At 40.5% G+C, this 14,246-nt stretch overlaps 1 protein-coding gene across 1 annotated transcript in view; it reads left to right on the forward strand.

Annotated features, from left to right (window-relative positions):
• LOC130433925 (kelch-like protein 29) overlaps nt 1–14,246 on the forward strand; it is a 184,974-nt gene that overhangs the window by 126,279 nt on the left and 44,449 nt on the right. The window contains exons 6-8 of the mRNA XM_056763732.1: nt 1,128–1,266; nt 7,950–8,146; nt 10,432–10,691. Coding sequence (XP_056619710.1) covers nt 1,128–1,266; nt 7,950–8,146; nt 10,432–10,691 — 596 coding nt within the window. The remainder of the gene's footprint in view (nt 1–1,127; nt 1,267–7,949; nt 8,147–10,431; nt 10,692–14,246) is intronic.

The following is a 14,246-nucleotide window of genomic DNA, read 5'->3' on the forward strand; positions in this document are numbered from 1 at the left end:
TTCTCCATATTTGTATATCCATGGCAGGGCTGCAGAATAACTTTTTTTACTAGGAGCACTGTAGCCCCTGAATGAAATTTTTAGGAGCACAAGAAAAAAAATTAGGGGCACACCTTAAATCAGCCTGCAATGCAATTTTTCAATAATTTGCCCCAAAATAACTGTATTACTAATAGCATACTGACATATAAGTGACTTGATGGTTGCAGATTTGGTTTTGGTGCCAGTGCTTGTCAATGAATGTGAATTTATTATTTTAGTACAATGTGAAATATTCATTTTTTTTTATATTTTTAACTTTTTTACCCTTTATTACATGCAGTATTTCATGTTTAACTATTTTTGTGTTTTTCTTGTTTCTTATTCCAAAAACAAAGTCATCAAGCATTTTTTTTATGCACGCTGTTAAATGAGAAAATTGTAATTTGATAAAATCCGAAGATTTAAGCTGTCAGGTTTTGACACGCATTTTGGCCTATACTTACATTTACACATTTGGCAGACGTTTTATCCAAAGCGACTTACATTGCATTGTATTATACATTTCTTTCTGACTATATGCAATCCACTGGGATAGAACCCATGACTTTGGCATTGCCAGTGCCGTGCTCCAACCACTGAGCTATAGGAAAGCTCAATTGCTGTCATTATTTCTGTTAGCTTGAGTACAGGCAGTTGTCCCAAATTGTTAAAATATCCCCAGTACCCAGCGGAATACGATATTAAACCAATGCACGTCGGTGTAGTTTGGGCAGAAAATGCATTTTTAAGTTTTGCCCCGAGCACCAGATATTTTACACATTGATATCGGCCAATATAGGTCAGCCAGTTCCAGTTCTCCGGCTTCCAGGGAACACTGAATATTTGAAACACAATCCCCACGATATAAACTGTGAAATAGGTTGTCGCACTACTATTTTACATCTTCATACCACATGCTCAAACGTGCACTGTCTGCTTTTTTCAATAGTGTCCATAAATTGTTGCGTTGGAATTCTCTTCTCTGTGTTTTTGCTTTGCGCCGATGTGGTGATTCTTGCAACTGTCTGAAATTTGCTGCGCCACAAAGCTAAACTCTGAATTCTTAACACGTGTTTGGCATTGTCTGTTTCTTCTTTGTTCTACAGAGATGTTGAAGGAGTTGAACCAGCAGCGCAGAGAGAAAGAATTTACAGACCTGAAAATTATAGTTGAAGGCAAAGAATTTGAAGTCCACCAAAATGTTCTAGCTTCCTGCAGCTTGTATTTCAAGGACCTGGTTAAAAGGTTTGCCTTCTTTCCTTCCCACCAGCCATTGATCCGATCTGTTCTTCTCGTAGGGTTCATTTATGTCATTTTGCCTCCCCTTGTTTCTCTCTTGCAGGTTTGTCGGAAGACTTTGGTTTCTATCGCAGGGGCCAGCAGCCATTCAGCGTTTCCCTCAAATGAATGTATCTTAAATTGGGAAAAAGGGCCGTCCTTGTGTTTTTTTTCTTTTGTTACCTTTTCTCTCCCCCATTTTAGAATGCATTAACATAATTTTCATTTTTAAAAGCAGAGAATGTGTTCCATGACTGAGGGATCTTTTAAAAAAAAGACAAAAAAAATTCACAATAGGCATTCATCCCATGAGTACCAGATTGGGCATTTTGGAGAGTGTCCTCCAGAAGCAGAGTACGGGATGAGCTTTGTCAGCCATTTTATCAGCAAGCGTGGTCTTCATAGAGCATAAAACGTTTTCCATTCATATGTTAAACGTTCACGGTGGGCGCATTGAGCGGGACGAGTCGCATTTAGAGTCGCAAACAAAGAGAAGCATTGCACAACTTTCTCGTGAGTCGTTATGTCCGGAGGTCAAAGCCATTTGCTGCATTTACTCCAGACGAGCTGTCACGTTTTTTGACACTGTTCTACATTCATAACCAACTCTCTTTTTTTTGACAGCATATTTACGTATGTTAGAAACGACAGCAGATGAGTCTAACCAAGGTGTAATTGTATGTGCCCATAAATTCATTCTTTATGCAAAATTGATTTCCACGTTTCAATTTTTTTGTGTGTGTTGTATCTCATGTTGATCAGGTTACGGTGAGACTAACTTGCCGAACGATACGCTACACTCAACATGAAATATATAACTACAGTAGCTCGCATAATAAAAGCTTCTCAAGGCTTTTTATAAATATCTTAACAGATTATTCAATTCACTACGTAAAAATCAAAGATGTATTTTTCTGCCACAATATTTTAAACAATATTAATTTGCGCTATATTTAAACAAGTAAACGGCAAAAAATTAAAATGACATTTCGAGACATGACAACCCAAATACATATGCAACATTTTCTCGCTACATTATGCAACAATAAAATAAAAGCTTGTCAGCTAATTAAATTCATTAACCATAAGTGTAGCATCGCTAACATCAAACATTGCTCATCCTGTATCGAACAGTCTGAGCTCCACCCAGATGGGTGTCCTGAAAAGGCCTCGCTTCAGTTTGGCATACTTACTTTTCACATTCACAATTCATAACCTCAGTCCAGTGGGCATCTTTCTTAAGTTTTTTGACTCTCTGAGTCGCCTGTCACCCTCTGTTCAACGAAAACTGAAACTCGCAGATGCTCTGGATAGGTGCCAGTTTTACAACAGGATAAAATCACAGCCAACTCATCAGATCGCTTATGAAGAGTCTAGATGAAAATTGTAAACACTGCACCAGTGTAAACACAAACACAGCCGTTTAAGATCTGTTGCTTTATTCCACTGTCGTTAGCTTGACGTTTTACGATGGCCGTTATAAGATTGTCTGGCGATATCAGACTGAGAGAGACGCAACATCTATTATTTCTTTCTGTGTGAAAAGATAAGTCTCCAGCTCTGAATTTTGAAGTCTTCATTGTTATTTAATGACTTTGCTGTCATAGCCTGAACATGACATTCGGTAGAATTGCTCCCCCTGATACTTCTTTTGCATGTGCTGTTGCAAAGCAATGTGACGTAGTGCATGTCTTTTAATCTCTTTCAGACTAAATAAGCAATTTTAATAAGTTATCAAAATTGACTTGGCTGTGCATAACAAACCCCGGCGGACCATCATTATGGCACATGTGCACAACATCACCCAAAGGAATATTAGCCCAATTCACTAAAGGAATTAAGCAAATGAGATAATGCAGCAAACTCACTTCAAAAACCATAGTTATAACATGGGTTACTATAATAAAACCATGGTTTTGCCAATAGTAATCAATGCACCAAAACACTTTTACCACAAAAAATAGATAATTTTTTATGAAGGGAGATTTTCACCTTTACGCAGATGCACTTCATCCCGAACTTGAGCAGAATGACACTTCCCATGAAGCAATCCTGGGTTAAGTGTCTCGCTCAAGGGTAAAGTGATAAAAGAGCAGATTTGTGATCTCAAGTCTCTTAGATCTGGGTCAGTCATAGCATGACTTGAACCTGCAGTGTTTGGAAGTGCTTCTTGAAATGGTATACCAACCACAACCAGCTAGTTTAAGTTTTCTGAAAAAGGTATGTCACAGGGTTGCTTATTAAAAAAAGCAATATGTTATCTTGTTATCTTAGCACATCAAATGTTTGTGAAGTTCTCATGACTTTAAGTGCAGCACATTTTTTACAATGTAAAAAAATATTTTGGGATTAAATATTACAAAGAACGATCTGCACAAATAATTATTTATATGAACAGAAATGATGCAGTATGTCAAGGCCTGTTCACATCAAGAATGTCGCTGTCCTTCTGAAACATCGTGTGTCCAAATTTGTTGTTTTTCAGGAAATGGTTATTGGTTAGATATTTGCAAAACCCAATTACAAACATGAAAAGTGATTGATAATAATGTTTTATGTCAAAAACCTAAATATCATGAAATACGGAGATACAAGGTTTCAGAAGCACAGCAGCGAAACCTTAAAAGAGTCTTCGGATGATACATGTTTTCCCATTCACCAGTAAGAAAAATAGTTAATAAAGTGATCTTAAAGACGTCTGTTATACGGTTGTTGTGTATCGTACGCTGCTGTTCCGTCTAGAATGAACTTTACAGTTATCTATATCATTCTGGTAAGAGGAATCATTCTTAAATCCCTCAGATTACACAGTTTATCAGAAGGACGCTACCTACGGCCATACCTGCCTTATCACACTGACATCTGCGTCTCATGGCCTTATTTACGAGCAAGAACATTGTTTCCGTTCTCTCGGCACAAATTCGCAACATGCTATCACCCGACCTGCGTGCTATTTTTAACACGGAAAAGAACATGTCACCTGAAGCATAAAATGCACCTCCTAAATGTGCACGCACGCTCCCCCTCGGCCAAGGAAAAAAGCTATTACCCTCCCCTTTAGCATCTGCCGCGTGGAGCGCAGAGACGGATTGCCCTCAGTAATTCCATTTTCCCCTCCGGATTTTCAATAAGTATGCTCGGTGCCACTTTAATTTATGGGTAGTGCATTGGCACCGAGCCGTCAGCGTATGTGCGTAATGTGAAGCGTGGCCAGCTCAAAGTAGCTTTGACACCCCGCTTTTATTTATTTATATAAGAGCGGCACGTTTGTTTTACAGTACGAGAGCAAAAAAGAGCGAGGTGGCGTTCGGAGAACAGCGGGAGATCATTAATCCTGTGGGATGTGACAGTCGACTTCTCTGTAGGCGCAATTACCTCCTCCAATGGCGAAAAGTCACAGCTTGAGTGTTGTTCGGGAAGGGTTGAAGTTTATGTACAGTAATGAAGTTCCACAGTATGCTGCTTCATTCATATTTCACTCCCTAATGATTTGGCTGAACAATTTTCTCTCCAAACCATCTTAAAAAAACATTTTTTTCCCATCGTCCACACGCGGTCATATGTGCAGATTTATCATCCGGATTGTTTAGTACCTTTTTCATCCTAAAACGCGACTTCGTTTAAATACCGATCTGATTCCTAGTTGCGCCGTGCAATTTTCGTAAGCCTCGTGGCACGCCGTTTTTCTATTTTCATATTTAATCGCGGTTTACTGGCGAAGGGAAGACCAAATGAGTTCCAGATATTCAGAATTAATTTTTTGAGTGTGTGTGGATGTGTTAGAGTCAACGCCGGCCAGCAGTTTTTTTTTTGGACGTCCCCGGCTAATTTATAATCTCCGTTTGCACACACACACATATAATGTGTGCCCGCCATCTTCATCCTCATGCTGGCTGCTAAAGCTGGAAAACACGACTTAAAGTGAGAAAAATAGTAGATGCTCATTTCTGTAAACACTTTCTCTGCTTCCACATTTGCCACAGACATGCTCTCTCTCTCTCTCTCTCTCTCTCTCTCTCTGTCATGCTCTCTCTTTCTCTCTCGCTTGCTGTACTCTCTCTCTCTCTCTCTCTCCATCCTCCTAAAAAAACAATGCTTGCAATCAGCAGCCCCATAAATATGCACCTCTCTCCAAAGCCAGAGTGATTTCCATAATAAAAGTGCTCAGACAAAGCTAATTGCTACTCCAGCCGATTCAGATTGCACTAATTGACCTGGATGATGAACATGCTTTTGTTTTATTTCTTGCGCTCTCTCTCTCTCTCTCTCTCTCCCTCTCTCTCTCCTCCGTTCTTATTTTTTCCTTCCTTCTCTTTATCACTTTCATAACTTAACCCAGGATTACATCCCATTCTGTTTTCTTAAAACCTATGGCCGCGGCAATTAGAGGGGACGCAAATAACAAACTCTGGCTTTTTTTTTTTGCTTTTCAGGAGGGAGTGATGTTCTTAATCTTTTCAGCTGTAGTTCCAGGGGCGTAATTGCACTTTTGTCTACTCGAGTTTTCCTTCTACCCTCTCAAGTACTCGCTCAGTGAAGACTAATAACATACTACGCACTCCTATGTTCATGCACAGGGGCACGCCGACATTGCGAATGGGACTTTGTTTAGGTTTGGTGGGGGGTCATTCTGAAAGGTCCAGGGACAGTCATGGAACACCTCCTCACGTCCGGAAGAATGGCTGCTGGCTTCCCGTGGCAGAGCTAACGTCCCCCTTTCCCCACTCTTTTCTCTGTTTCTTCTCCCTTTTTCTTATGTATTGTCATTGTAAATATTCTGCACGTTTGTTTCACGCCTGTCGTCCGCTGTGTTGTGAGAGGTTTATCATTTCTACAGGTTTTCAGTGATGTCGTGTCCAAAAAACGCTTTGTTGCCAAATGCAACCCAGGTGTTGTGTTAGAGGATAATTCGCCCCAAAATGTTTTTGGGGCATTATCTTCTTACCCATATCATTCGAACAAGTATGACTTTGTCTGCGGGAACTGAAGAGTTTTGGAGAAAGTTGGTAACCAAACAACACTTTTCTCCATTAAATTGCATTGTATGAACACGAAACCCCCGAGATAAAGCGTCTTTTGTGTTCCACAGAAAAAGAAAGTCATGCAGGTTTTGAAAGATACAGGGATGAATATATAATGACAGGTGTTTTATTTTTGGGCGATCTTTATACCTTTAAATTATATAATTTTTTAGCTAAAGCAAGAAATCTGTAATCTGTCATCATTTACTCTCTTTGACAAATGTCAAGTACTTTCATTTGGTTGAAATTATACCTTAAAAAAAACGTAGTTTTACAGATTTTTTTTATATTTCCCGTACAATTCCAAGAAGAACGATCATTTCATACATTTTTTATGTTTTTGAAATACGTCAAATTATAGAAAAAGACTGCAAATGTACCACTTATGCATTGATTTATTAAACAAAGTATGTATGTTCCTTTTTTTAAAGCACTACATTTAGGTCTAGACTTAAATTCTGATCTAGAAACATGCGAATATGTGCAAGTCCAGACTGCTGTAATGAATGCTGTATCATATCGTCACTTGATGTGTGCATCACATTACAGACACATCTCACTCAATGAGAATCGAGGCAACACTTTAAAAGGAATAAAGAATCGCATGAAACATTAGAGCGCTCGCTCAACATCACGCTTAAAGCGATGGGTCACCTACAGCGTCGGCCGAAATGACCGATCAATAAATCAGGCGGAGTACGTTCGCCCGCTTTGGTATAAAACCTATGGGTGGATTATCTGTGTATTGTATATCAGTAGTATCCCTATTGTTACCCGGCTGAGAAAAAATATCTAGAACCGCCTAATTTTCACCTAATGGCCTGTTAGTCTATATCGACTTTCCGTCTGCTACCTCGGCAGTTATCTGGTGACTGTACACATCAGCGTGCTATCTTGAGCCGACACTAAAACACAATCGACGGCCGCTTGGCTATTAATTTCATTCCCCTCCCCTTGACCTTCACAGGATTAGCGTTTCACTCGGAGCATAAAACCCATGATGTTGGCCATTATTCACATTTCCCATCCACCCCTGGGAATTATTACATTTGAAGTGATCAGTGCAATTGGATTTGAATGACATCAGCGGGCAGGTTACCGTGGGCTAAAACATGTGCGGATGAAGACGGTCGGTACGTTTGATATTCAGAAGTCGTGTGCTTCGAATGCTTACGGATCTCATTCGTGTAATGGAAGACTTCCATCTCTTCTAGTTTATTGGCCGATTTCTCCATGCGGACAGGCAGATTGCGGTGTCGTTTTTTTCTCCTCCATGTCTTTCCCCCATCATCTTATTATGCATTTGCCACCTATACCTATTTTCAATGCATGTCATGTGCAGCCCCAGACTGAATTTGTAGCGAAATTACGTGTAAATTCATTGAATTGTTTGATTAAGTTCCAGTTACGTGAGGTTAAATCTTTCCGATTGCGGATTCAGTGTGGGCCTGGTCATGAGACATAACAAGTGCTTTGACCTTTGATTCAGATTGTTTCATTTCAGGACCAAGAAATGAGATTAACGGTTTAGAAATGTGTTAAAAATATAAAGACAAGGAGATCCTGCGTCTTTCCGCTGGCTCATGACCTCTCCGTTTGTGTGTTTGGTGTGCGTTGACGTGCCGTCAGGTCTTCCAAAGAGACGGGATGCGGAGAGCGGCTGGAACTCAAGATGACCAATATCGGAGCAGATGTCCTGGAGCTTCTTTTGGAGTTCGTGTACACGGGCTCGCTGGTCATCCACTCGGCAAATGCCAAAACCCTGCTGGAGGCCGCCAACAAGTTCCAGTTCAACACCTTCTGCAAAGTCTGCGTGTCTTTTTTAGGTACGCCATACCAACAGTCATGTACCTGTTTGTTTGTTTCCCCAAGCCAGCATTCTTTCATTTTTAAAAAGGTCAAAGAACAATCGTATTGAAATGTCAAATCCAATGTCGCCATCTCTGATAACATCCAACATTAATCCGGTTGAGACGGCAGGATATGACAATCGGCCGGGAAAGGTTTGGAAGTTTCTAAGTGGAACGAGTAGATATATACTATCAGTAGTCGGTTAGTGGATGTGGTAAACTTATCAAAAAGTTTAGGTTTGTGTTGACTTTGAAAAATGCATCACAAATACGGTCAAAGACGAACTTGCGGTTCGAAAGGTCGGTTTATCAGAGCAACAGACAGTGAGGAAAGACCACCATTACTTATCGATTTGTTGCTTTCAGGACTGCAGAAGTGCTGTGATAATTGTACTAGAAGAGTCGGTAGGACCCCAGCTAATGAAAGTCAAGTTGACGATTGGTTTGTGCCTTTGAGAAAACGGTCAGATTACATGTCAAACTTAGTGAAGTACACAACAATTGATTAAGTCCAAAGGGAAAACAAGGGCTAGTGATAACAAGAGCTTTGAAAATAAATCTTAATGGGTATGTTTTCTTAAAATTCAGGTGTAGATCAATTTGACAGCAGTGTAGTACCCAAAGCACCTTTTTCCATGGTATAGTTAATACTTTCGTGCTAGATTTAAAAGGATAGTTGTTCCCCCCAAAAAATACGTCATTATTTATTCACAATCATGTCACACATAACCAGTGTGCTACTCTTGAACACAGAAGAAGATTTGTTTTGTCCATTTGATGGAAGTCAATGGAGTCCAATTTTGTTCGGTTGACAATGTTCTTCAAAATATCTTCATTTGTGTTCTGCAGAAATAAGAAAGTCTTACAGGTTTGGATTTACATGAGGAGTAAGTGATGAAAGACTTTCATTTTTGGGTAAACTGTACACCCCATAGCATCCAACATTGTGATATCCAAACTTTTCCCAATAGCTGCGAGGTTGTTTTTCCAGCACAGAACCAGAACGGTCCAAGCGCTGGCAGCCTATCTGTGGAAAAGGTCAAAAATGTGTCGGAAATTAAGATGGACTGGTTGAGATTTGATTTAAAGACAGGCGCTGAAATCCCAAAATGTTAACATTGGCCGTTGGTGTTTGTAATGCCACACGCAGCACGGCAGATTCAGAAACTTCAGAGCGTGTCTGTGAACTGGCCATAAGCCTCGCTCTGCGGTAGTCTGCGCCGTGCCGTTTATGGCCCCTGGCACAAACTTCACCTAAAAAATGTTTTTTTCTTCTGAGAGTGGAGACGACGAGAAACCAGTTGGCTGTATGCAGGCCAACCTCCAGACATCATAAAACCCCATCTGCTTACACCAGACGCACACCAAACCATTTACAACCATTTGTACGGTTCTGTTTTTATATTGGAGACTAATTTGGGTTCAGTTAGACTCACAAATTTTGTCAATCTGTCAGCTAACAGAGTTTCATGCTGTATGTTTATTTTGATTTGGTTGAAGCTGGTTTTATTCAATGAATATGTTTGAAAATGATGTTTGTTGACTACTTTAAGTTTATAAGTGTAATCGAATTGACTTTACAAGTCATTCTACTGACTAATTTTGATGCTTAAAATGTTTTTTACATTGTTTACTTTTACATTGCTTATTTTGTAAGTAATGGCAACTCGGCACTGGCCAAAATATAAAGTGTAAAATATTAAGTTGGAATGACTTGTTAAGCCAATTTGACTGTACTCGATACAAAAAATACAAAAGTATTAAAATACCACTGTCTGTCAAATTCATAAAATGTACATTTACGTCTCAGCGAACATTAATTTCGGTGTCATCTAATGTCTTTGTGTTTTTTCACCGTCTAATACTTTCCATAATTGAATTTAAAAATGAAAACTATAAGACTGACAATCATGCGTATTTAGTCTTTTGCACTCTTTAACATCGCTGTCAGATTCATATTCGAGTCTCTGTCGATAAAGAAAACTCTTGCCTTGTAAATTTGGACCTTTGCAACCGCCGAGGACTCTGAGGGGCTCAATGCGAGCTTCACCTTGCAATGCTAATCCACATGACAGCGACCCGATCCGTCGCTCTGAGCTCAATTCATTTGTTCTGTTGTCGTCCCCCTGGCGCGTAAAGTGGGGGCCATTCTCCAGAGCCTCCGAGATATACAGCGCAGATAACCTCACTAAGGCCTTCATCCCCTCTCTGCTGTGATCTTTTATGGATGTGAGCGAGATTCTTTCTCCTTCTTTCCTCAGAGAAGCAGCTGACTGCAGCAAACTGCTTGGGGGTTCTGGCCATGGCCGAGGCAATGTGCTGCACCGAGCTGCACAACATGGCCAAGGCCTTCGCCCTGCAGAACTTTCCTGATGTGGCGGGACAAGACGAGGTCCTCAGCATCTCCAAAGATGACCTCATCAACTACTTGTCCAATGACAGCCTGAACACGAAGGCCGAGGAGCTGGTTTATGAGACTCTTATCAAGTGGATCAAGAAAGACCCGGCCAGTAGAGTACAGGTGAGACGCTTTTAACACTGTAGCTGACATTCGCACAGAAACATCGAAATTTTTGCTTTCTAGCTTAATGAAACAGTTCACCAAAAAGTTAATATTTTGTTACTAATTTGGTTCATAATTAATCATGTAATTTTTATAATTTTGTCATATTTACTGAACTTTTGTTTTAAAGGTCTATTTACATTATTTACACTAAAGATAACAAAAATGATAACTGTGTTCGTGTCCACACTAATGGACGATAAGATTATGTTCATTCAAATCGAACTTGCTGCAGTTTCACATTTTTTATGCGTTAGCCCTTTAAATTTGAATGGATTTTGATTGGCCGTCAATTTATTATTTGTGTTCTGGACTCTATTTACTTAAAATTTGAATTATTTATCCTTTGTGGTTAACGTTAATGATCTTCATTTAATTGGGCCTTCTACTTTCCTGTTTTACGAAACAATTTTTTTTGTGGATGAACGAATCTACTGTGAAACCCGATTGAAGATAAGCGACACTCGTTTTTTCTGATGAAAATGGTTGTGTAACTCCCCGAAGCAATTTTTTTATTCATATCCAGCACCAGTTGCGTTATTTTTTGGCATCATTGCGTAATGTTCTCACAGGTCTTGTAGGTTAAGTTGAAAAACACGGTCATTTTAAATGCGTGTTTTATAAATAATACATTTGGGGCGTCTTTATTGACCTTGAGTCTCAGAACTTACTAGTCCTTTTTTGTCTAACATTGTGGCTGCACTCTGTTTTGTAGATCTGTGTGAAAGCTGAAATTCTTTTTGTTGAGACACACCAGGAGATCAGGCCCCCTGAAGTGCCTCTGTATCTTTATGGATCAAAAGACCTGTCTTGGGCGGCTCTAGACGATTCGAGTGGGCCTTCTCAAATCTGGCTCCATATTGAAAAATGCTTGGCTTCCCGGAGCCCGAAGAACAAGGGGTCAACATCATTTTGCTGGCCTTGCACTTCTGTCTCTGTTTCCCTTAAGAATACATTGGGGCTACTTGAAGCACACATAAATAAAGAGCTGCAGAAGAGCCGGGGCTGAGATCAGATATTCAGGGGCTGTGTGGCATGACATTAGACCCTTTGGAGTACTGATGGTGTGCGCTGACTGTCTGAAATGGCTGAACCGTGTGTGACAGCGCTGCCAAATCAGCCTGCTGTTTATGAAGCCGCTCACGCACTCCTGAAGTTTCTCTCCACTATAAAACACACCACCACTGACTATATAAACAACACTGGAACATTTCTTTACAATCTCTCATACTGACTCTCAAACGCTCTCTCTGTCTGTCTGTCTCTCTGTCTGTCTGTCTGTCTCTCATACTGTCTCTGTCTGTCTGTCTCTCTGTCTGTCTGTCTGTCTCTCATACTGTCTCTGTCTGTCTGTCTCTGTTTGTCTGTCTGTCTCTCACACTGACTCTCAAACGCTCTCTGTCCGTCTCTCATACTTTCTATGTCTGTCTGTCTCTCATACTGTCTGTCATACCATCACTTGCTGTCCGTCTCTCATACTGTCTCTGTCTGTCTGTCTCTCATACTGTCTTTCATACCATCACTTGCTGTCCGTCTCTCATACTGTGTATGTCTGTCTGTCTCTCATACTGTCTTTCATACCATCACTTGCTGTCCGTCTCTCATACTGTCTATGTCTGTCTGTCTCTCATATTGTCTTTCATACTATCACTTGCTGTCCGTCTCTCATACTGTCTCTGTCTGTCTGTCTCTCTATGTGTCTCTAATACTGTCTCTATCTGTCTGTCTGTCTCTCTATGTGTCTCTAATACTGTCTCTATCTGTCTGTCTCTCTATCTGTCTCTAATACTGTCTCTATCTGTCTGTCTCTCTATCTGTCTCTCATTCTGTCTCTATCTGTCTGTCTCTCTATCTGTCTCTCATACTGTCTCTGTCTTTCTGTCTCTCTATCTGTCTCTCATACTGTCACTGTCTAATTGTCTCTCTTCTCTGTCTGTCTGTCTCTCTGTCTGTCTGTCTGTCTGTCTCTCATACTGACTCTCAAACGCTCTCTCTGTCTGTCTCTCATACTGTCTTTCATACCATCACTTGCTGTCCGTCTCTCATACTGTCTCTGTCTGTCTGTCTCTCTGTCTGTCTGTCTCTCTGTCTGTCTGTCTGTCTCTCTGTCTGTCTCTCATACTGTCTCTGTCTGTCTGTCTCTCTTTCTGTTGTCTCTGTCTGTCTCTGTCTCCCTGTCCTGGCTCTCATACTGTCTCTGCCAGTCCGTCTCTCTGTCTGTCTGTCTCTCATGCTGTTGCTGCCTGTCTCTGTCTGTCTGTCTCTCATACTATCTCTGTGTCTGTCTCTCTGTGTCTGTCTATCATATTGTTTCTTTCTGTCTCTCTCTAAGGCAATCTCTCTTTGACTGTTTTTCATCCGGTCTCTGCCTCTCTGTAGTTCATACTGTCTCTCTTTCTCTCAGTCTGTCTATCTCTTTAACTGTCTGACTGTCTCTCCGACTCTGTCTTTTATTTTGACTTTATTACTGTCTGTCTGTCTCTCTTTGTGTGTGTGTGTGTGTGTATCTGTGTGTGTCTGACTGTCTTTCCGTTTGTTTGTCTCTCTGACTGTCTGTCTGCTCTACATCTGTTTTTGTTTGTTTGTCTGTCTGTCTTACTCTCTCTTTGTGCCTTTCACTTCCTGGCAGACTCCACTGTAGGCATTTTGATTGAAAGCACTGACATTTCCTCAGGATATATCTGGTCCAGTTGTCACAGTTGATATCCAAAGAGGACAGGCAAATATTTGCCATTGCTCTTAGTGATCCTTTGTTTGTGTGATTTTCTCTCCATGAAAGTCTACTGGAGTCAAAGATGAACGAGATGTGGGGACTAGGGCCGAAAGTATAGATAATGAAAAAATAACTATTGTTATGCTTCACGCTAAATTAGTGTTAACTTAGTGAACGCGGCATTGTGCGTGTGGGCCGCGGCTGTAGACAGACCTCCGTGAGCAGTGATGTATGGTTCTTTATTGTGCGATCCTTCACGCGGATGCACAATTTGCATTAGTTTATTACAGTGAGTCAACATGCTTTTTATGTGCTTGTAACACAGGGACTCGAGTGGGCGGCTGGGGAGCGACTGGAGCTTTAAATAGAGGCTCTTTCTACACACCTGGGACTGGTGCGAGTGCTCAGATGAAATGTGAACGATCGGCCCTGTCCTAATGTTAGTAAATGATCCTTGCTTTGTCCTTGGTCTAATAGTCATAAGTCTAGATGAACGGAATAGTGATTAATAGTGTCACATGACTGGATTACATAATGAGGGACTCTGGGATGAAATTAGCATGAGGAAGAGTCAAGCAGAGCTATTAAAGTTGTGCAGATGTAAAGTTTAGCCAAAATGTATTTTTTGCATTTTCTTGAAGGGATAGTTCGCTAAAAAATTCAGTGTTTTTATTCTTTCTTTCTTTCTTTCTTTCGCTAATTCATTCATTCTTTCTCTATTTCTTTCTTTGATTCATTTTACTCTTTCTTTCTTTCACTCATTCTTTCACTTCACTCGTTCTTTCTTTCTCTCTTTCATT

Source organism: Triplophysa dalaica, chromosome 13 (genome assembly GCF_015846415.1).
Source record: "Triplophysa dalaica isolate WHDGS20190420 chromosome 13, ASM1584641v1, whole genome shotgun sequence".
In the NCBI taxonomy this organism is placed as follows: domain Eukaryota; kingdom Metazoa; phylum Chordata; class Actinopteri; order Cypriniformes; family Nemacheilidae; genus Triplophysa; species Triplophysa dalaica.